General features: G+C 41.1%; 2 protein-coding genes across 12 annotated transcripts in view; one reads left to right on the forward strand and one right to left on the reverse strand.

Moving 5' to 3' along the window:
- Positions 1–13,164, forward strand: part of NLRC4 (NLR family CARD domain containing 4) — a 43,722-nt gene extending 30,558 nt beyond the window's left edge. For both annotated transcript variants that reach the window (XM_057301320.2, XM_034952897.4), the window contains 2 exons: positions 565–732; positions 12,848–13,164. In XM_057301320.2, the coding sequence (XP_057157303.1) occupies positions 565–732; positions 12,848–13,140 (461 nt within the window). In that variant the 3' untranslated portion in view covers positions 13,141–13,164. The remainder of the gene's footprint in view (positions 1–564; positions 733–12,847) is intronic.
- A 354-nt stretch (positions 13,165–13,518) lies between these two features.
- Positions 13,519–21,854, reverse strand: part of SLC30A6 (solute carrier family 30 member 6) — a 58,200-nt gene continuing 49,864 nt past the window's right edge. For all 10 annotated transcript variants that reach the window (XM_055108080.2, XM_003822011.7, XM_055108081.2 and 7 more), the window contains one exon: positions 13,519–17,344. In XM_055108080.2, the coding sequence (XP_054964055.1) occupies positions 16,844–17,344 (501 nt within the window). In that variant the 3' untranslated portion in view covers positions 13,519–16,843. The remainder of the gene's footprint in view (positions 17,345–21,854) is intronic.

Here is a 21,854-nt window from a genome sequence, read left to right on the forward strand (position 1 = left end):
TAGATGCACCCTCCTTAGGAAAATCATTTAGGCCTTTCTTAAACTGCCCTTAAGGAACACAGGCCCATGTCTTTTAAGTCATATGCTCACTGCACTTTGAGGCGGGATCCCACCTGCTTTCCTCCTTTGAGGAGGCAACTGTCAAGAGTAGCCGATGTGCAAGACAAATTTGCTTAAGGAATTGGTGATATGATTTTTTAGGTGTGATAGTGATATGTGATTATGGTTAAAAGAAAAAAAAGGAAAGAACTGATTCATATTGTCCATGATTTGCTTTAGAATAATACAGGAGGAATTAGGTCAGGATTAAGCAAGATTGCCCATGATTTAATGTTTTTGAAAGGTGTCTTATTAGTATATATAGTTTCATTATATTCTTCTGCATAATGTTTGTATATGCTTGAATACTTTCCAAAAAATAACCAAAAATTAAGTAGATTCTCATTACAGATTGAGTAGGCTGCAGAGCCACCAAACATAAAGATCATTCCTTCCCTAACATCCCTTCGTTCTTCCTCAGTTTTGAGACCATCCAGTTCCTGAACTGCTCTTTGTTTCTTCCAGTCGACAGGATGAACGTGCTAGAACAGCTCACCGCACTGATGCTGCCCTGGGGCCGTGACGTGCAAGGCAGCCTGAGCAGCCTGTTGAAACATTTGGAGGAGGTCCCACAACTCGTCAAGCTTGGGTTGAAAAACTGGAGACTCACAGATACAGAGATTAGAATTTTAGGTAGGTACACACATACAGAGCCAAGATAACTGGATTTGGCCCTTAAAAAATTCTTAAGTTGGCTTTGCTTATTTTGCCCCCTTATTTTATTTTGCTTCCTCTTTTTTTTTTAAATATAAATATGTCTAATGAATTCATTCACGTTAGAGTAAGAAGACTTAAAACACTGGCCTTCCTTCAGATTGTAAGCCCTTTACCTACAGAATTAAATGAAAAGCATTCACAGTATCCAACAAGATGTATTATATTAGTCATAGCTCTTACTAGCCTTAACTTTCTGAAATTCAGCAATGCCCCTCCCTCCAATATCAGGAAATATTTTCAAGTTACTTACTGGGTATTCAAAACATATAAAGGCGAATGTAGCTGTATCTAAATAGAGCCACAAAATATCTTTAAATAGCTGTAATATTATCCAGAAACAAATAGATCTATATAAATGACTGAAGACACCACCAACCTCAGGCAGTTGATGAAAGAAGCCTTCATACTATCTGTATTAGTTTTCAATTCCTGTATAACATATGGCCTCAAAACATAATGGCTTAAAACAATAACCATTATCTCACAGTTTCTGTGGTTCAGGAATTTAGGAGTTTAGCAGGTTAGCTCTGGCTTGACCTCTCTCATGAGAGGGGCTGCTGGAGGATCTCCTTCCAAGGTAACTTCTCACATGGTTGGCAAGTTAACACTGGCTGTTGGCTGGAGGCCTCACTTCCTCATCATTAGACCTCTTCACAGGCTGTGAGTGTCCTCACAACATGGCAGCCCACTCATTTCTGGTCACTTCTGACATATCCCACTGGTTGCACAAGTTATTCCAATCCAGCGTATGGAAACATTAATACAAGGAGGTCAGGCTCATCAGGTTCAACTTGGAAGCTATCATACTAAAGCCAAGGACTTGTGAAAACAGCCTCGATTGCCTTCATTTCTCTTACAGATTGTCTAAAATGTGTTTAGTTTACGTAACGTACAATTTATTAAACTGTTTTTGTTTTTTGTTTTTGTTTTTTTTTTAGACAGAGTCTTGCTCTGTCGCCCAGGCTGGAGTGCAGTTGCACAATCTCAGCTCACTGCACACTCCACCTCCCTAGTTCATGCCATTCTCCTGCCTCAGCCTCCCGAGGAGCTGGGACCACAGGCGCCAGCCACCATGCCTAATTTTTTTTTTTGTATTTTTAGTAGAGATGGAGTTTCACTGTGTTAGCCAGAATGGTCTTGAACTCCTGACCTCGTGATCCGCCTGCCCTGGCCTCCCAAAGTGCTGGGATTAAAGGCTTGAGCCACCGCACCCGGCCCTATTTAAACTGTTTTTAAGTGTAAAAGCTTTGTGGCATTAAGTACATTCATATTATTGTGCCACTATCACAACATCCATCTCCAGAGCTTCTTCATCTTCCCCAACTAAAATTCTGTACCCATTAAACATTAACTCCCATCTGCTGCTCTTTTTAGAACCTTCTTTCCTGCAGATGTGTACCTAAGTCCTTAGGCTGCCCAAGGGTGTGCCTTCCTAATGGTGCTTTAAGTTCTGGATCTTTCCTTCCTTTAATTCCTAACTTTACTTCTATCCACTCCCTCAACCCATTAACTCACATCATCCTGGTGTCATTCTTTCAGGCCCTTCCTCTATTTTAGGTTATATTAGAGTCAGGTGGCTTCTGTGACAGACTAATTAGTTAGCTGATAAATAATCTCTCTTAGATAACCTCATACCTTAAGTGAGTTGGAAAAGATGTGTCTTTTCAAAGAGGCCCTTGAAGAATATATAGATTTAGAATTCATGTTGGGGAGGCATTTTTAGGTTGAGGTCTTTTAGCATCCTTTAAATCTTTAAGTAGGTAGCTGCCTACTTTGTCCACTCCCAAGGCTGGCCATTGAGACCAGAGAAGGAGATGGTGTGCTTAATGAAATAAAAACTGAGCTAGGCAATAATTTGTAATTTGACTTTATTTTTATTTATTTGTTGAGATGGAGTCTCGCTCTGTCTCCCAGGCTGGAGTGCAGTGGCATGATCTTGGCTCACTGCAACCTCTGCCTCCTGGGTTGAAGTGATTCTCCTGCCTCAGCCTCAGCCGAGTAGCTGGGATTACAGGCACGCTCCAACACCCGGCTGATTTTTGTATTTTTAGTAGAGATTGGCTTTTGCCATGTTGGCTAGGCTGGTCTTGAACTCCTGACCTCAATTGATCCACCGGCCTCGGCCTCCCAAAGTGCTGGGATTACAGGCATGAGCTGCATCAGGCCCTCCGTTTTTTTAAAAAAAGAATTTGTGAACCGGGCATAGTAGCTTACACCTGTAGTCCCTGTGCTTTGGGAGGCTGGGGTGGGAGGATTGCTTGAGGCCAGGGGCTCAAGAGCAGCCTGAGCAACATAGGCAGATCCCATCTGTACAAAATACTTTTTTAAAAAATTAGGCCGGGTGTGGTGGCTCGTGCCTGTAATCCCAGCACTTTGGGAGGCCGAGGCGAGCGGATCACGAGGTCAGGAGATCGAGACCATCCTGGCTAACATGGTGAAACCCTGTCTCTACCAAATACACAAAAAATTAGCCGGGCGCCCAGCTACTCAGGAGGCTGAGGCAGGAGAATGGCATGAACCCGGGAGGCGGAGCTTGCAGTGAGCCGAGATCACGCCACTGCACTCCAGCATGGGCAACAGAGACTCCATCTCAAAAAAAAGAAAAAAAAAAATTAGCTGGGTATGTTGGCACATGCCTGTAGTCCCAGCAACTTAGGAGGCTGAGGAGGGAGACAATCCCTTAAGCCCAGGGGGTTAAGGTTGTTGTGAGCTATGCTCATGCCACTACACTCCAGCCTGGGTGACAGAGTAAGACCCTGTTTCTTAAAAAAAAAAAAAAAGTCAATTCAGTAAGAAGATATAATCATTATATATATATAAACACACACAGACACACCCCCCTATATTCACACAGACATATATATATATATATATACACACACACATATATATGTCCCCAACACTGGAGAACCTAGATATATAAAGCAAATATTGTTAGAGCTAAAGAGAGAGAGAGAACCCAATACAACAATAGCTGGAGACTCGACACCCCATATACAGCATTGGACAGATCTCCCAGACAGAGAATCAACAAAGAAACATCAGACTTAATCTGCACTATACACCAAATGGACCTATATTTATAGAGCATTTCATCCAACAGCTGCAGAATACACATTCTTCTCCTCAGCACATGGATTATTCTCAAGGATAGACCACATGTTAGGCCACAAAATAAGTCTTAAAAAATCCCCCAAAATTGAAATCTGATTCAAGTATCTTCTCTGACCATAATAGAATAAAACTAGAAACCAATAACCAGAGGAACTTTGGAAACTATACAAACATATGGAAATTAAACAACATGCTCTGGAATGACAAGTGTGCCAATGAAGAAATTCAGAAGGAAACTGAAAAATTTCTTGAAATAGGCTGGGTGTGGTAGCTGATGACTATAATCCCAGCACTTTGAGAGGCCAAGGTGGGAGGACTGCTTGAGCCCAGAAGTTTGAAACCAGCCTGGGCAATATGGTAACATGTCATCTCTACAATTAAAAAAAAAAAAAAAAATATATATATATATATATATATTTAAAATTTCTTAAGACAAATGAAAATGGAAACACAACATACTGAAACCTATGGGATACAGTGAAAGCAGTATGTCCCCTCCCCTCCTTCCCTCCCTCCCTTCCTTCCTTCTTTCCTTCCTTCCTTCCTCCCTCCACCACCCCTCTCTTTCTCTTTGAGACAGGGTCTCCCTGTTGCCCAGGCTGGAGTGCAGGGATGTGATCACAGCTCACTAGCCTTGAACTTCTGGGCTCAAGGGATCCTCCTTCCTCAACTACCCAAGTAGCTGGGACTAGAGGCCACTATGCTCCGCTAATGGACCTTCCTCTTCAACGACCTTCCCTTCCACTCTCCTTCATCCATTCATTCTATGAGCATGCAATGACTAGATTATGACAAGCCACTTAAAATTGTTCTACCTGCAAAATAATAAATGCAGATATCCCATTCTCAAACCACAACCTCCTGTATTTCTATCTACTCCTAATCACCAGTTCTTTTACTTCACTGGGACTTCCAGTCCGTCGATCCCGCTACCTTCTACCTATTTTTCAGGCCCTTTCTGTTTTGACTTGCCTTCCTACCTAGTTTCAACTCCATCTTCCATCCCTGCAAACATTCTTGTCTTTAATAGCTGAAATTCTCATGGCCCACAGTAGCATGAGTCAATTCAGCCAATGACTTTGAGTGATGGATGTGTGTGATAGATGCAATAGTGAAATGAAGAGTGTAATGAGAGATGGAGTCTCTAATTAAAGAAAGACTACCTAATGAGATGCAGGCAGAACATGAGATGTGGAATGAGAGGTATGAAATGAAATATAGTAGATGGGGTGTACTTTCCTGACAAAACCCCAGGCCTGGATTGTCCTTAAATTTCCCTTTTTAAAATTTTGTAACTACACTTAGGATACTGGGGAAAAACTGCAAAATTTGGGAGATAAATACAAGTTCATACTGACAAATTTCAACGAAAATATTTAGAAGTGAATGGTAAGAAAACGCTGTATATCAAAACTTGTGGCATGCAGCAAAAGGCAGCAAAAAAGAGTAACTTTACAGTGGAGAAAGCTGTTGACACTATCTTGGTCAGGTGACAAGGTCAACATTAACAGTGGTGATTCATGTTGATAGTATGTACCTAGATATGACATGATGAAAATAGTACTTCACCTCTATGATATTCCTCCCCAAAGATCCATATCCCCCATCTAATGATGAGAAAAACATCAAACAATCCTAACTGAGGGACTTCTACACAAAACTGACCAGTATTCCTTGAAACTGTCAAGGAAATAAAAAACAAGGTGATTGTGAGAAATCGTCATAAGCATGAGGAACCTAAAGAGACATGACAATGAAATGTCATGTCCTATCCTGGATGAGTTCCTGCAACAGAAAAAAAGACATTTGGTCAAAACTAAGGCTGGGTGCGGTGGCTCACGCCTGTAATCCCAGCACTCTGGGAGGCCGAAGTTGGCAGATTGCTTGAGCCCAGGAGTCCGAGCCCAGTCTGAGCAACATGGCAAAACTCAATCTCCAAAAAATTAGCTGGGTGTGGCAGCGTACGCCTGTAGTCCCAGCTACCTGGGAGGCTGAGGTGGGAGGATGGCTTGAGCTCAGGAAGTTGAGGCTGCAGTGAGCTGTGATCATGCCACTGCATTGCAGCTTGGGTGACAGAGTGACACCCAGTACCCCCCCGCCCCCCGCAAAAAAAAATAGAAAAAGAAAGAAAGTGAAAATACAACCTACAGAATGTGAAAAAAAAATTGCAGGTCACATTATCTAATAAAGGACTTCCATCTTGAATATATAAAAAAACTCTTATGGCCGGGCATGGTGGCTGACACCTGTAATCCCAGCACTTTGGGAGGTTGAGGCAGGTGGATCACAAGGTCAGGAGTTTGAGACCAGCCTGGCCAATATGGTGAAATCCCATCTCTACTAAAAATACAAAAAAATTAGCCGGGCGTGGTGGCACATACCTGTAATCCCAGCTACTCTGGAGGCTGAGGCAGAAGAATTGCTTGAATCCTGGAGGCAGAGGTTGCAGTGAGCCGAGATTGCGCCACTGCACTCCAGCCTGGGTGACAGAGTGAGACTCCGTGTCAAAAAACAAAACAAAACAAAAAAACTCTTACAACTCACTGATAAAAAATGCAAATAACCCAATTTGTAAAATGGGCAAGAATCTGAACAGGCATTTCACCAAGGAAGACATTTAAATCGCAAAATAAATACCAGAAAACATAATCAATATCATTAGCCATCAGGGTAATAATGTAAACCAAAACTACAATGAGATACCACCTGAGACCCACTAGGGATGGTTATTATTTTTTATTAAAAGACATACAATAACAAGTGTTGCTGGCAAGGATACGGAGAAATTCATATGCTGGTAGTTAGAATGTAAAATGATGCAGCTGCTGAGGAAAACATTCTGGCAAGTTATTCAAAATGTTAAACATAGAGTTGTCATATGACCCAGCAACTCTCTTCCTAGGTACTCAAGATAAATGAAAACCAATATCCACATAAAAACTTGTATATTAATGTTTATAATAGCATGTTTAGTAGCTCAAAAGTGGAAACAACTCAAATGTCCATCAAATAATGAATGGATTAAAAAATGTAGTATGAAAAAAATTAGCTGTGTGTGGTGGCACATGCCTGTAATCCCAGCTACTTGGGAGGCTGAGGCAGGAGACTCTCTTGAACCGAGAAGGTGGAGGCTGCAGTGAGCCAAGATCGCACCACTGAACTCCAGCCTGGGTGAGAGAGTGAGACTCTACCTAAAAAAAAAAAAAAAAAAAAATAGCGGGGGCTGGGCCCAGTGGCTCACGCTTGTAATCCCAGCAGTTTGAGAGGCCAAGGCGGGTGGGTCACCTGAGGTCAGGATGGCACCACTGCACTCCGGCCTGGGAGACAAAACAAACAAACAAACAAAAAACAGTGAATAAACACAATCTCTCTTAATATTTCCTGGCAATCTTACTGTGTTTCTGCATTCAACACTGTATGTAAACTATTTCACACTTTTTTCTTCTCAATCAGTACTCAGCGTCTCCTATTTCACAGAGGATGTGACTGTTATTTTTTTCTCTCCTTCTCCTTAGAGCTTATAGTAGGTTTCTCTTCTCCTACCTAAGCGCAGTCTCTTTAGCAGTGCTTGAGATGCCAGCCTCACCCTCACTCCAGTTCAGGGACATCATTTTATTGACTGTGCCTCTTGTTACTGACTCCCTCCTGTCAGTTTTTAAAGTTGCTCAAATCTCTTCCATTTTAAATAAAACTCTCCCTGAGTCCTATCTTCCTCCTTTGGTTATCATTCTATCTCTCCTCTCCTTCAAGGTAAAAGCTCTAAAACAAATTTTATGTACCCTTATGACATCTCCATTTCCTGACCATCTGCTACTTTCTACTCATTGCATCTGACTCTCCACACCCCTCCATGTGGCTGAATTTCAATAGACACTTTCAGAAGTGTTTAATTTATTTGATTCCTCTGCAGGAGTTGACACTGAGCATTCCCTTCTTTTCAAAACATTCTCTTGACCTCCATGCCACCTTGACTACTTCTCAGTCTTCTTTTCAATGGTGATTCCTCTACCCAGATATTAAATGTTCCTAGTTTTCCTTAAAGCTTGGTCTAGACTATCTGCTGTTCTTCCTCAGAGATTGCATTTGATCTCCAAGCTTTGCCATGTTTTGCTCGACTCCCAAAATTTTGTTTCTTACCCATCAGCAATCTGAGACTACAACATAAAAATCATTGCTAGCTCAGGTATCTATTTCACCTGTTTTTTTGTTTGTTTTGTTCCAGGCTGCAGTGCAGTGGTGCGATCCTGGCTCACTGCAACCTCCGCTTCCTGGGATTCTCTGTTCTCTATTCGCTTCTCTGAATCTCAAGTGATTCTCCTGCCTCAGCCTCCCCAGTAGCTGGGATTACCGGTCCATGCCGCCACTATAAGTATGTGCCATTATAAGTGTGTGCACTATGCCCAGCTAATTTTTGTATTTTTAGTAGAGACGAGGTTTCATCATGTTGGCCAGGCTGGTCTCAAACTCCTGACCTCAAGTGATCTGCCTGCTTCAGCCTCCCAAAGTGCTGGGCTTACAGGCATGAGCCACCATGCCTGACCAATTTCACCTGCTCTAACAAAACCCTTTGTTAAATGGCATCTTTCAACTTGGATGTTTGAAGCTGAACTCTGCTATCCAGCCTGTTCTCAAAGAGAGCTCATGCCTGTAATCCCAGCACTTCGTGAGGCCGAGGTGGGTGTATCACTTGAGGTCAGGAGTTCAAAACCAGCCTGGCCAACATGGTGAAACCCTGTCTCTACTAAAAATACAAAAATTAGCTGGGCGTAGTGCACATACTTATAATCCCAGCTATACCGGAAGCTGAGTTGGCAGGATCACTTACTTGAGCCAGTGGGGCAGATTGCAGTGAGCTGAGATTGCACCACTGCACTCTTGGGCAACAGAGCCAGAACCTGTCTCAAAAAAAGAAAAAAAAAAAAAAAAAAAAAGCCATCGCAGACCCTATTCATGTTCTAGAAGCTCTGTGTTAAATCCTGGGCCCAATCATTCTGCTGTGTAGATCCCGCTATCATATTTTATTTTCCAAAAGCTCTTTCTTAGCATCTTATTGTTGCTGAGTAGATGCAGTCTACTGAAAAACTTAGGATCTCTGAAAAACTTAGGTCTTTGGAGTTTGATTTTTCTTGTTTTCTACAGTGCCTGATTTCTTTGGGAGTTGTTTTGGCTTTTAGTCTCAGTCTTCCTTGTGGGAGGCTGTTGTCAAATGTCTGATAATCCTGCACTGTCCTCTTCACATTTTAGAGGGAGACACAAGTTGATAGGGAGTTCTGTGTGTCTAAGGGAGGCGGTGAATTTTTGACAGGCTAACTCCACTAGGGGGTGATTGGGCAAGCAAAATGGCCCCTTCTTTGTAGGGCCTTTTCCTGGGGGGCAGTTCCATTTCTCCTAAGAATCCTCCAGTCTTCCTCCTGGAGCATATAAGCCCAATTGCAAGTGTCCTGGGAACAAAGTGGAGTGGGAAAGCCTATTGCTTTTGTGTGCTCCCACGGTACCCTGACCTACCATAGCACCCACCACCCATCTAATTACTTTATAATGCATGTCTTCACACTATTTTGTAAGCCCATTTAGACAGGGACCATGTCTGTCGTTTACACATATCCCCAGCACCCAGCATAATCCGCAGCACGTAGTAGCACTAAAGATGTTGCTGAATGACTAAACAGTGAGAACTCTGGTACTCGTTCAGGTGAACTACAGGACAACACAAATGAAGAGTTGTGTTTGGGATACAGGAACCCCCAAGAATCAGAACCCTTCTACCCAGGGCATTTGAGATTTTTCCTGGAATTCCAATCAAGCCATTTGCACTCTCCACAGCCCACATACAGCCTATGGCTCTAAATGTCATGGATTCTGTTTCTCTTGGATCTAGTCTGCTCCTCATAAGCACTGCAGATTAAATGAACAAAAGGCATGCCCTTGGCTTATGACAAATGTTGTTTGTTCTTGGTTCCTGCACTAGCACACATTCCAATAATTATCTAAGAAACTCTCTTAAATTGATGATAAGATCCTTATACCTTAGTAGATAACCACTATAAATTGCTCACCCTGTGAGGGTGGAATGGGCTTTAAATTCTTCTTAAATTCCTTTTAGGTGGTGAAAATATGTTCTGCTAGCTGAGAAGGAGAAAAAAAGTTGATCTTTGGGGAAGGAGCCTTAGATAGACACACAACTGGCAACCAGCATTTGGACTGAGTGCATGCCATGCTGGGAAGCATATGGAGAAGGGGCAAAGGCAGAAAGGACATGAACATGAGATGGAAGAGAGAGCAGGGAGAAAGCCATCCTCCAAGGAACAGAGGAGGTGGAAGGCAGGGGAAAGTAAGGACCTATGTACTATTTAGGCTGGGCATAGGCTAAGCTGCGATAACAGAGACCCAACTATACCATGGCTTACAGAAGGCAGAACTTGATTCTCTATCATGTAACAGTCCAGAAATGAGCAGTCCAGGCAGGTGGGGTGGTTTTCCTCTGTGCAGTCTTTCAGGCCCAGACCCCTACTTTTCTTTTTACTCCTCTATTCCTTAAGAGTGTTATTTTTGACTTTATGGCCATAGCTAGGTCACTGCCCTGTGATCATTTCAACCTAGTAGAAGAGGGGAAAAGCGGAAAAGTGACATGGAAGTTGCACACATCACTTCTGCCTATACTTCCTTGGCAAAAATTTAGCCACACCTAATAGCAAGGGAGGTTGGGATATGAGTGGCCATATGCCGAAATAAAACTCTATTAACTATGGAATAAGGAGAGACAGTTTTGGGAACAACTAGCAGTCTGTCTCACTTTTCTTCTCTTTTTTTTTTTTGAAATGGAGTTTCACTCGTTACCCAGGCTGGAGTGCAATGGTGTGATCTCTGCTCACCGCAACCTCTGCCTCCTGGGTTCAAGTGATCCTCCTGCCTCAGCCTCCCGAATAGCTGGGATTACAGGCATGCACCACCACGCCTGGTTAATTCTGTATTTTTACTAGAGACGGGGTTTCTCCATGTTGGTCAGGCTGGTCTCAAACTCCTGACCTCAGGTGATCTGCCCGCCTTGGCCTCCCAAAGTGCTGGGATTATAGGCATGAGCCACCGCACCCGGCCTCTGTCTCACGTTTCAAATTAATAAAAGTGGCAAAGAAGGCCCAAAGATGGTGTCAGTGACACTGACCATGGGTAAGAGACATGAAGGCAGAATCCTGTGAATCATCTCCTTACCTGGCTTTGCCCACTTTAGCCGCTAGCATCTTGACCACGGTCAGGCAGGGTCAATCACTTTAGGTGTCTGTAAAGAAGAACCTGAAGAGCTTTCGAAACTCAAGACCTTATGATGGTGATAAAAGCATTGGCTGACATTGACTAAGGACACACTCTAGAATGTACTTAGTTGCACTGAACAAACTACACAAGGCCATGCAGTGACATCAGACACCAAATTCACAGATCTCCTCTCACTACGGAGCTGGTAAACACCTTTACTGAAAGTGGGTAAGGGTATAGTTTCAGTGCATAACTAGGTTGACCTCACCCACGTAAGCTGGTCGGACAAGACTGTCCATTTCTGTCATTAAGCCCTCATTACTGGTAGCAGATAGCTTTTAGTCTTTGCTTGCTAACCTTAAGATTGTACAGCACTGAACCTTTCCTTCTTTAACTTGAACTCTTTAGTGGTCTTCTCACTGAGACAATGGAAAGGAACTTTTAAAACCTCTTTTCCTACTTGGAATCCAAACTGAATCATGGACCTTCATTTCCATAAGGGTCAGTTTCTGGAACATTATCTAATATTACACATCTCCCAAGAAACACAAGTTTAATATACAACAAATTAACCCTCCAAAGTTGGGTGAGGTACACTAAGACTAAGATGAGCTCGGATGAGCCGAGTAATGTGGATTGATAAGCCAGGCATACATCTTCTGCAATTTGTGTGTGATACTCTGGAGTATAAACATGTAAGTAACAGAGTTCCCATGTCCAGTCTGCCTGTCTGTCCACTCTGTACTTCAAGGTGAACTTAGTCATCCAGAAAAGGCCAGGTAGGTGGGTAGGGCTAACGCTTTGCACAATTTAATATGTGTAATTAACACAGAGCTAGTTTTGTGAAATCCTAATGTTGTATACTGGCCAATCTGTATGATGGTAAATGACCTGAAAGAAAGGTATTTTTTCTTATTGCAAGACTCACTTGGGTTCCAGTACCACCTAAACTGGTAACATGGGATAAAGAATGAACACTAAACTATTTGTGTATGTATACACACACACACACACACACACACATCCTTTGTATGTATGTGTGTGTGTGTGCATTCTTTGTGTATCAGAAAGACAGGATATCCACCTACCCTATGTAGGAAATACTTTAGGTGCCCTATTCTGTAAGGAATGGAGGAACTTCCTGAAGAGGCTCGGGAGGGTTATACATAAACAGGTAAACAAAAACACCCAAATCTTTAGATACTGAAGGAGGCTCACTTACTCAAGTTTACAGTTAGGAACATACCCATAGAAACAACAGTTAGGTGGTGTTTACTTTTTCAGAAGAGGAAACGACTTAATATTGCCAAAGATTGACTCCAGGTTTGAAAACAAGTACTGAATATTTAATTAAAGCAACCTTCCATTTCCTAGGAGTAAGGAAAAGGGAAAAAAAAAGTAATTCATTTACATATTGTTGCTACCTCACTACGAATCACTATTTATCAGATTCCCTTATACTCTAGGAAAATATAATAGACCATATTCACAATCACTGCCCTAGCTATAGAGAATTATATTAATAATTTCTTTCTGAGGCAAAGCACTGGTTCAAACATGGCCATTTCAGAGTGAAAAAAAAAGTATGTAAAATAAATGTAGAACCTATTTCTCTTTTTTTTAAAAAAATTTTTCTTCCAACTAATATACTTATTTCTTTACCCAGGTGCATTTTTTGGAAAGAACCCTCTGAAAAACTTCCAGCAGTTGAATTTGGCGGGAAATCGTGTGAGCAGTGATGGATGGCTTGCCTTCATGGGTGTATTTGAGAATCTTAAGCAATTAGTGTTTTTTGACTTTAGTACTAAAGAATTTCTACCTGATCCAGCATTAGTCAGAAAACTTAGCCAAGTGTTATCCAAGTTAACTTTTCTGCAAGAAGCTAGGCTTGTTGGGTGGCAATTTGATGATGATGATCTCAGTGTTATTACAGGTGCTTTTAAACTAGTAACTGCTTAAATAAAGTGTACTCGAAGCCAGTAAGTGCTCTGGGACCTCATTATTTTAAGCCTGGTAGTTAAAAAAAATCTTGCAAAAGGATGCCAAAGAAGATAAGGAAGTGGAAAGAAGTTTAATTTGATGATTAAAAACATGCAACAGTTTTGTGTCTTAGCTCTCCTACTAGGATTATCGGCTCCTTGAAGGAACTCTCATTCATCTTTGTGTTACCTTTGGTCTGGGTCACACCAACTGGTATACTGAATGCATATTAACTTAGTATAGTGCCTGGCATGTAAGAGATTCTCAACAATATTCTCAATAAATATTCGCTGAATATGAGATAAATTATTAATAGCTACTGAATAAAGAAACATTATTTAAAACCAGAGAGGAAACTCCATATATGTTCTTTAATCCAAACAGTTTAATTCAAGCAATCTGGAATATAAAAAGCACTTTCTGATATTAGAAGGAGATCAGACTCCCAAAAAAGATCAGCATTCTTTAGTCAAGCAAAACTTGGAAGTTTACAAACAGCTAAATCAGAAGCTTGAAATTCAGGTCCTCTCCAGTACCTGCTACATTATATGTAATTCCAAACATGACTTCAGAGATTAAAGAAGAAAGGGAAGATGTTTCCCATTCTTTTGTACCCTATATAAACTAAGGGTACCCTGCCCTAATCTTTTTTCCAACACTTCCCCAAATAACCCTTCCTTACAAAGAAAGAAGTCTAAGAAAACTCTCTCATCTAAATATATTTAAGTAGAGGCAAGCCTGAAAAAAACACAAAAACCTAAATGGTGTTAGGCTGTGGTTCACCTATTCTCATGGCACCTCAAATTAATGGCTTGGGTGTTGGTGTAGGTAATGCTTGGCCTGTATGTTGAGGTAGTCACTAGATAAAATTTTGGGCACAACATCCGTTTAGCAATTGGGCATACATTCTACAGATTTAGCCGTAACATTTTGAAGCTGATTATTTTACAGATCAACTAATTAATTCCTCTCCCTAACTTTACAGATGAGAAAGCTCAGATGATTTGCCCATGGGTTATAAAACTACTTCCTTACACAGTGGCAGCATCAGAACTGGAATTCAGATCTCTTGCCTCCTAGGCAGTGTTTTTCCTATTATAATATGGTGACTTCGTAAAGCAGGGTTAATTACATTCCACAAAGCTTACATCTTAATCACAAACAACGGGACAAATATTTAAATTGAACTTCTTTCTCTGTCTAGCTTCAAGTGATTCTGTGGCAAGATTTACTAGTAAGGCTGCTGCCTATAGGCCTATGCTGGGCAAGTTCCTTATTTTCATATCCAGAAGTTAGTCAGAGCTTGGCAAATAAGACTTCTCTATATAATAATGCATGGCCCAATGTCCCCTGTAACATCTTACATGCAGGACATAGGGCCAATTCTTTCATAACCCACAGGCAACTGTGAGTGTCCTTTCTCAAATAGTGAAGGTAGGTATTAAAGCACCTTTGGTGGGACAGATGCACAGGTGTTGCCTCTGAATTGGTGTTGAGGAAGTAGGCATAAAACCTCACACAGAACTGTGTTTGGTACCTGAACACTTTAAAATCCTATGGGGATGGGGAAGACATGCATGGGGTGGCAGCACATACCTCTTAACCATAACTCAGGACATGGCAGTTCAGATTTCATGCATGACCCTAATACACATTTAGTTGAGATCAATGGAGGAAGAAGAATCATCCTGTAATAGCAGACCAATAACAGATACAGTAATAGTTGGAAAACATAAGATAAAGGCCAAGGAACAGGTTGCCTTATTACATTTTACGAAGTATCATTTTCCCCAGTAGTCAAGGTAGTGTAGGCTGTATTTCTTTAGCAGGTCACATGCCTGAACAGGGGTTGCAGATGCCAAAGACAATGACCAACTCCTCACTAAGAAAAAGGTATTTAGGACATGGTCACTTATTACCACAGATGACAATTCTGCTTGACAGAGATGGCTTCTTGGATGTTTTTAATCCACAGCGAAGAAAAAGGATTTCAAAGTGCTGCTCCTATTTGAAAGTGATTGAGTTGACTGAAGAAACTGTTGCAAAAGAAAAACAAAAATCTTCTCTAGATAGCTGGCTGATGGCTGGGAAAGTCATAAATCTCCAGGAGCATTGGATTCCAGGAAAGTTAAGTCCATTCTCAAAATTCCATTTTAAAACTGTTATGGAATGCATAATAAAATAAAACAATAAAAAACCCTCCTAGGTCATGTGTGACTGCTGCTTGTTATACTTTTTGGAAGTAATACTAGCCATGTTAGAAAGTCCTTAAACTCTGCATTTGGAAAACAACTAAAAAATAACATAATCTATGTAATTCTCACATTTCATCACAGTTACCAATTTCCCATTTTTGACAAAGCAAAACAAAAAGAAACTGCCCACTGCAGACCTAACAATGCTGTATTCTATAATCTAAGGTCCATTATGCTTTGGAAAAATTATATATGCTCAAATTCTTTGTGCAATTTGAAAAGACATCAAATTCCATATTATGTACGGAACTCCATGTGTTTTGGTAATATATTTGATATATTTTGTTAATAAAATAAGAAATTAAAAAGCCAATGAATGAAAACGTGTCAGGAAAGATAAATTCATTATGTCAGTAATTTGACTAAATGTAACATAGAAAATTGGGATTCTTTCACTGCATATCACCAAAAGTTTGGTAGTCACTTAATCAAAATAAAACACTGAGAACCATGGACTATTTACAAATGTACTAAAATTTTTAAAGGAGAGAAACTTTAACAAAAATCTTGATAATTAAAAATTCAAATTGTGCTAGATAGAATGTATTCCAAAATTTCTGCTAAAAATTTTTGCTTTTAGTTTGTAAGACATAATACAGGAGAACCTCAAAGAAAAATTTAGCAATTAAGTTTGGAAAAGCTATAAAAGAGACTTTTACTTTTTGAACAGACATTTTTCCCTTTTCCAAAATGTGTATTATTCAAGAAGCATATTTATAAATTTCATTAAAGAAAATATCGGCCAGGTGCGGTGGCTCACACCTAATCCCAGCACTTTGGGAGGCTAAGGTGGGTGGATCATGAGGTCAGGAGTTCAAGACCAGCCTGGCCAACATGGTGAAATCCCCCGTCTTTACTAAAAATACAAAAATTAGCTGGGCGCGGTGGCAGGTGCCTGTAATCCCAGCTACTCAGGAGGTTGACGCAGGAGAATCATTTGAACTCAGGAGGCAGAGGTTGCAGTGAGCTGAGATCATGCCACTGCATTCCAGCCTGGGCGACAGAGTGAGACTCCATCTCAAAAAACAAAACAAAACAAAAACTAAGGAAGCCTTAATAAAGTACAGCCTTAAGTTAATAATAATGTATTGGCCGGGCAGAGTGGCAGAGCAAGACTCCGTCTTACCTTATAAAGGTAAGGTCACATCACACTGCAGTCAACTACAAAACCAAAGATATCAAAATCCAAATTTAAAGAAACACATTTTCTAAAGGAAGGCTATTTAAAGCCTTTAACATTTACGAGGATTTCACTGTCACAAACACATTTTACAAAAATATAGTTTCATAGGTTTCATGAAATGTGAACAAGCCTACTATTATCTAACATTTAGAGTAAATGATTAAACAGTCAATGCAAAGTTGGATTACTAAATAAATTGGAAGCCAAGGAGTCAATATTCCTTATAAAAATAAGTTAGAGTCTATCATGGTCTTGGTTGTCCAATTCTATTATTAGTTCCATATCTACTTGGTATATTTGTAAAACCAGTCCTCAATCCTTGATTTGCTCCAATTCCTGGAACTCCAAGTCCTTGATTAAGCATGCTGCTGTAAGGTGTGTGTCCATGATAGAGACCAAAACCATAAGGCCTTGTTTGTGTGTTTAGAAGAATAACTGGGTTCACATTTTTCCCAGGAGTGTTAAATGAAAATTCTGGAGGTGGACTACTAGGTTTAGCTGGAGTTGATGTAACTGGGTTCAAATCATCAGTACCCTTTAAAAGAGGCATTGGGATTACGTGATGATCTGAAAAGTTTAGGACATTGGCTGCAACAGGCCCAGACAATAAGGCAGGCCTAATCCAGTCATCCTTGAAAATTTGAACAGTTAGAGTAGACACTAGAGTGTACAGCCTGTTGGTCACATGAGCAAGAACCATTTGTTCATTGGCATCTCGTCGAATTCTTACATGCACTGATCCAGCCTAAAAGGGGCAAAATCATAACAAAGAGATTGCTTAGAATTAGACTAACAAAAAATTCATTAGATAAAACATTTTATTTATGATTTGGTAAGTTCCTGGCATTTTCTTTGAAAGAAAAAGCTTAATGTTAATATTTCTTAAAGACTACTTGCTGGTGATTATCATTGTAATGAGTTAAATAATTTGTGAATCTTTAAAATACAAAAAAAGAAATATCCATGTAGGAACAAGATAGGAATATTATAATACAAGGAAGAATATAAATGAAACATACAAAAAATACAATGTAAGAGCCGAAAAGGTAGGTATTAATTCCAATTGAAGAGGACTTCAAAAGAAGATGGCATTTAATCTAGGGTTGGTGATTAAACAGAATTTCAAAAAGTAGAGACGCATTCCACACTGAGGGAAAAGCAATGAAAATGTATGGCATACTTGGTAAGAATAAGCAATAATACCAATATACAAAGAAGTCCTGGCCGGGCGCAGTGGCTCACATCTGTAATCCCAGCACTTTGGGAGGCCGAGGTGGGTGGATTACCTGAGGTCAGGAGTTCGAGACCAGTCTGGCCAACATGGTGAAACCCAGTCTCCACTAAAAATACAAAAAATTAGCCAGGCATAGTGGCGTGTGCCTGTAATCCCAGCTACTTGGCAGACCGAGGCAGGAGAATAGCTTGAACCCAGGAGGCGGAGGTTGCAGTGAGCCAAGATCGCACCACTGCACTCCAGCCTGAGTGACAGAGTGATATCCTATCTTGAAAAAGAAAAAAAAGAAGTCCAAGTATTTCAAGGGGCAGAAGAAGGAGGAGGGAGAGAGAAGAGAGGGAGAGAAGGAAGAGAGGAAGGAAAGAAGAGAAGGAGAAACAGAGGAAGGGGCTGGGTGTGGTGGCTCACGCCTGTAATCCCAGCACTTTGGGAGGCTGAGGTGGGCGGATCACCCCTGACGTCAGGAGTTCGAGACCAGCCTGACCAACATGGTGAAACCCTACCTCCACTAAAAATACAAAAATTAGCCGGGTGTGGTGGCACGTGCCTATAATCCCAGCTACTCAGGGGGCTGAGGCAGGAGAATTGCTTGAACCTGGGAGGCGGAGGTTGCAGTGAGCCGAGATCACGCCATCGCACTCCCAGCATGGGAAGAGATGAAGGGAAGAAGGAAGAAAGAAAAATGATAGGTAGGTAATAAGGTTAAAAAGAGGCTACCAGAGGACTCTAAAATGATAAGGAATTTCGATTTAACATCTGCAACCTAACAGAAATAAATAATCAGAGTTCAGAAAAATTGTAGGTATAGATGACTGGAAATCAGGTAGGAAAAAAACTTCAACAATCTAGATTATAAATGAGGAGAGCTGCCAAGTGCAGTGGCTCATGCCTGTAATCCCAGCACTTTGGGAGGCCAAGGCAGGCAGATCGCCTGAGGTCAGGAGTTTGAGACCAGCCTGGCCAACATGGCGAAATCCCGTCTCTACTAAAAATACAAAAATTAGCTGGGCATGGTGGCATGCACCTGTAATCCAAACTACTCAGGAGGCTGAGGCAGGAAAATCACTTGAATCCAGGAGGCAGACGTTGCAGAGAGCAGAGATCATGCCACTGCACTCCAGCCTGGGAGACAGAACAAGACTCTGTCACAAAACAAAACAAAACAAAAGAGGAGAGCTGAGCCAGGCCAAAAATAGTGGGATCAGAGAGGGACAGACAGATATATCATATTCCAGAGGCAGTAATGGAAGGACTTGATACCCAGCTGGAAGTAAAGGATGAGGAAGACTGACTCATCAAAGATGGTATCAAGGCTTCTAAGGGATAGAGAACACCAGGCATTACAATGAGAGTTAGAAGTATATTCGTTAACTTGAAAAAGTGTTTACCATAAATTATGGGTTTTTTTGGTTTTGTTTTTTTGTTTTCTTTGTAGAGATGAGGTCTCACCATGTTGCCCAAGCTGGTCTCGAACTCCTAGGTTCAAGCGATCCTCCTGCCTCAGCCTCCCAAAATGCTGGGATTACAGGCGTGAGCCACCATGCCCGGTCCATAAATTATGTTTTTAAAGTAGATAATCAGCAAATGATCCTATTTTGGTTAACACAAACACACACACACACACTCCCCCAGCCTGAGCAACATGGTGAAACCCCATCTCTACAAAAAATTTAAAAAATTAGCTGGGCGTGGTGGCACACATCTGTAGTGCCAGCTACTCAGCTACGCAGGAGGCTGAGGTGGGAGAATTGATTGAACCTGAGAGGTCGAGGCTGCAGTGGCTGCACCACTGCACTCCAGCCTGGGTGACAAAGAGAGACCTTGTATCAAGAAAAAAAAAAAAAAAGAATTCAACCCCATTTACAATATCCACAAAAGAAATAAAATACCTAGAAATACATCTAACCAAAGAGGTGAAAGATCTCTACAAGGAGAACTATGAAACACTGCTCAAAGAAATCACAGATGATACAAACAAATGGAAAAACATTCCACGCTCATGGATTGGAAGATCAGTATCATTAAAATGGCCATATTGTCCAAAGCAATCTATAGATTCCATGCTATTACTATCAAACTACCAATGTCATTTTTCACAGAAGTAGAAAAAAATATTTTAAAATACATATGGAAGCAAAAAAGAGCCCAAATAGCCAAAGAAATTCTAAGCAGAAAGAACAAAGCTGGAAGCATCACATTACCTGAATTCAAACTATAAGGCTACAGTAACCAAAACAGCATGGTACTGGTAAAAAGACAAACACATAGACCAATGGAACAGAATAAAGAACCCAGAAATAAAGCCACATACCTACAGCCATCTGATCTTTGACAAAGTCAACAAAAATAGGCAGTGGGGAAAGGACTACCTATTCAATAAATGGTACTAGGATAGCTAGCTAGCCATATGCAGAAGAATGAAGCTGGACCTTCACTTTCACCATATAAAAAGATTAACTCAAGATGGATTAAAGATTTCAATTTAAGACCTCAGCAGGGTGCTATGGCTCATGCCCTGTAATCCCAGCACTTTGGGTGGCCGAGGTAGGCAGATCACCTGAGGTCAGGAGTTCAAGACCAGCCTGACCAACATGGTGAAACCCTGTTTCTACAAAAATGGAAAAAAAAAAAAAAAATTAGCCGGGCGTGGTGGCAAATGCCTGTAGTTTCAGCTACTTGGGAGGCTGAGAAGGAAAAATCACTTGAACCCAGGAGGCAGAGGTTGCAGTGAGCTGAGATCATGCCACTGCACTCCAGCCTGGGTGACAGAGCTAGACTTCGTCTAAAAAAAAAAACAGACCTCAAAACTGTAAGAATCTTGCGAGACAACCAAGAAACACCTACAGAATGGGAGAAAATATTCGCAAACTATGCATCAGACAAAGATCTGATATCAGAATCTATGCAGAACTTAAAAACTGAACAAGCAAAAAACAACCCCATTAAAAAACGGGAAAAAAACATGAAGATACATCTCAAAAGAAGTCATACAAGTGGCCAAGAAGCATGAAAAAAATGCTCATCATCACTAATCAGCAGAGAAATGCAAATCAAAACCACAATGAGATACCATCCCACACTACTCAGAATGGCTACTATCATTATTATTATTTATTTATTTATTTATTTTGAGAGAGTCTTGCTCTCTTGCCCAGGCTGGAGTGCAGTGGCGCAATGTCAGCTCACAGCAACCTCCACCTCCTGGGTTCAAGCAATTCTCCTGCCTCAGCCTCCCAAGTAGCTGGGATTATAGGCCCACGCCACCATGTCCAGCTAATTTTAGTATTTTTAGTAGAGATAGGATTTCGCTATGTTGGCCAGGCTGGTCTTGAACTCCTGACCTCAGGTGATCTGCCTGCCTCGGCCTCCCAAAGTGCTGGGATTACAGGCATGAGCCACCGCGCCCGGCCAGAATGGTTATTATCAAAAAGTGAAAAAACAACAGATGCTGGTGAGGCTGCAGAGAAAAGGGAGTGTTTATACACTGTTGGTGGGGATGTAAATCAGTTCAGCCACTCTAAAGAGCAGTTTGAAGATTTCTCAAAAAACTTAAAACAGAACTACCATTTGACCCAGCAATCCCATAACTGGGTATATATCCAAAAGAAAATAATCTTTCTACCAAAAAGACACATGTACTTGGATGTTCATTGCAGCACTATTCACACAGCAAAGGCATGGCATCAACCTAGGTGCCCAATAACACCTAGGATTGATGGGCACCTAGGTTGGATTGCTTAAGGAAGAGTTTGAGACCAGCCTGGACCACATAGCAAGACTCTATCGTTATAAAAAATAAATTAGCCAGGCACACATATGCAGTCCCAGCTACGAGGAAGGCTGAGGCAGGAAGACTGCTTGAGCCTAGAGGGTTGAGGCTGCAGTGAGCCATGACTATACCCCTGCACTCTAGCCTGGGTGACAGAGCAAGACCCTGTCTCAATAAATAAAAAATAAAATAAGACATAAATAAAGAAAAATAAAAAACAGAAGAACAGAGGCAAGTATCAAGGATGACAAT

The sequence above is a fragment of the Pan paniscus genome, chromosome 12 (assembly GCF_029289425.2).
Source record: "Pan paniscus chromosome 12, NHGRI_mPanPan1-v2.0_pri, whole genome shotgun sequence".
In the NCBI taxonomy this organism is placed as follows: domain Eukaryota; kingdom Metazoa; phylum Chordata; class Mammalia; order Primates; family Hominidae; genus Pan; species Pan paniscus.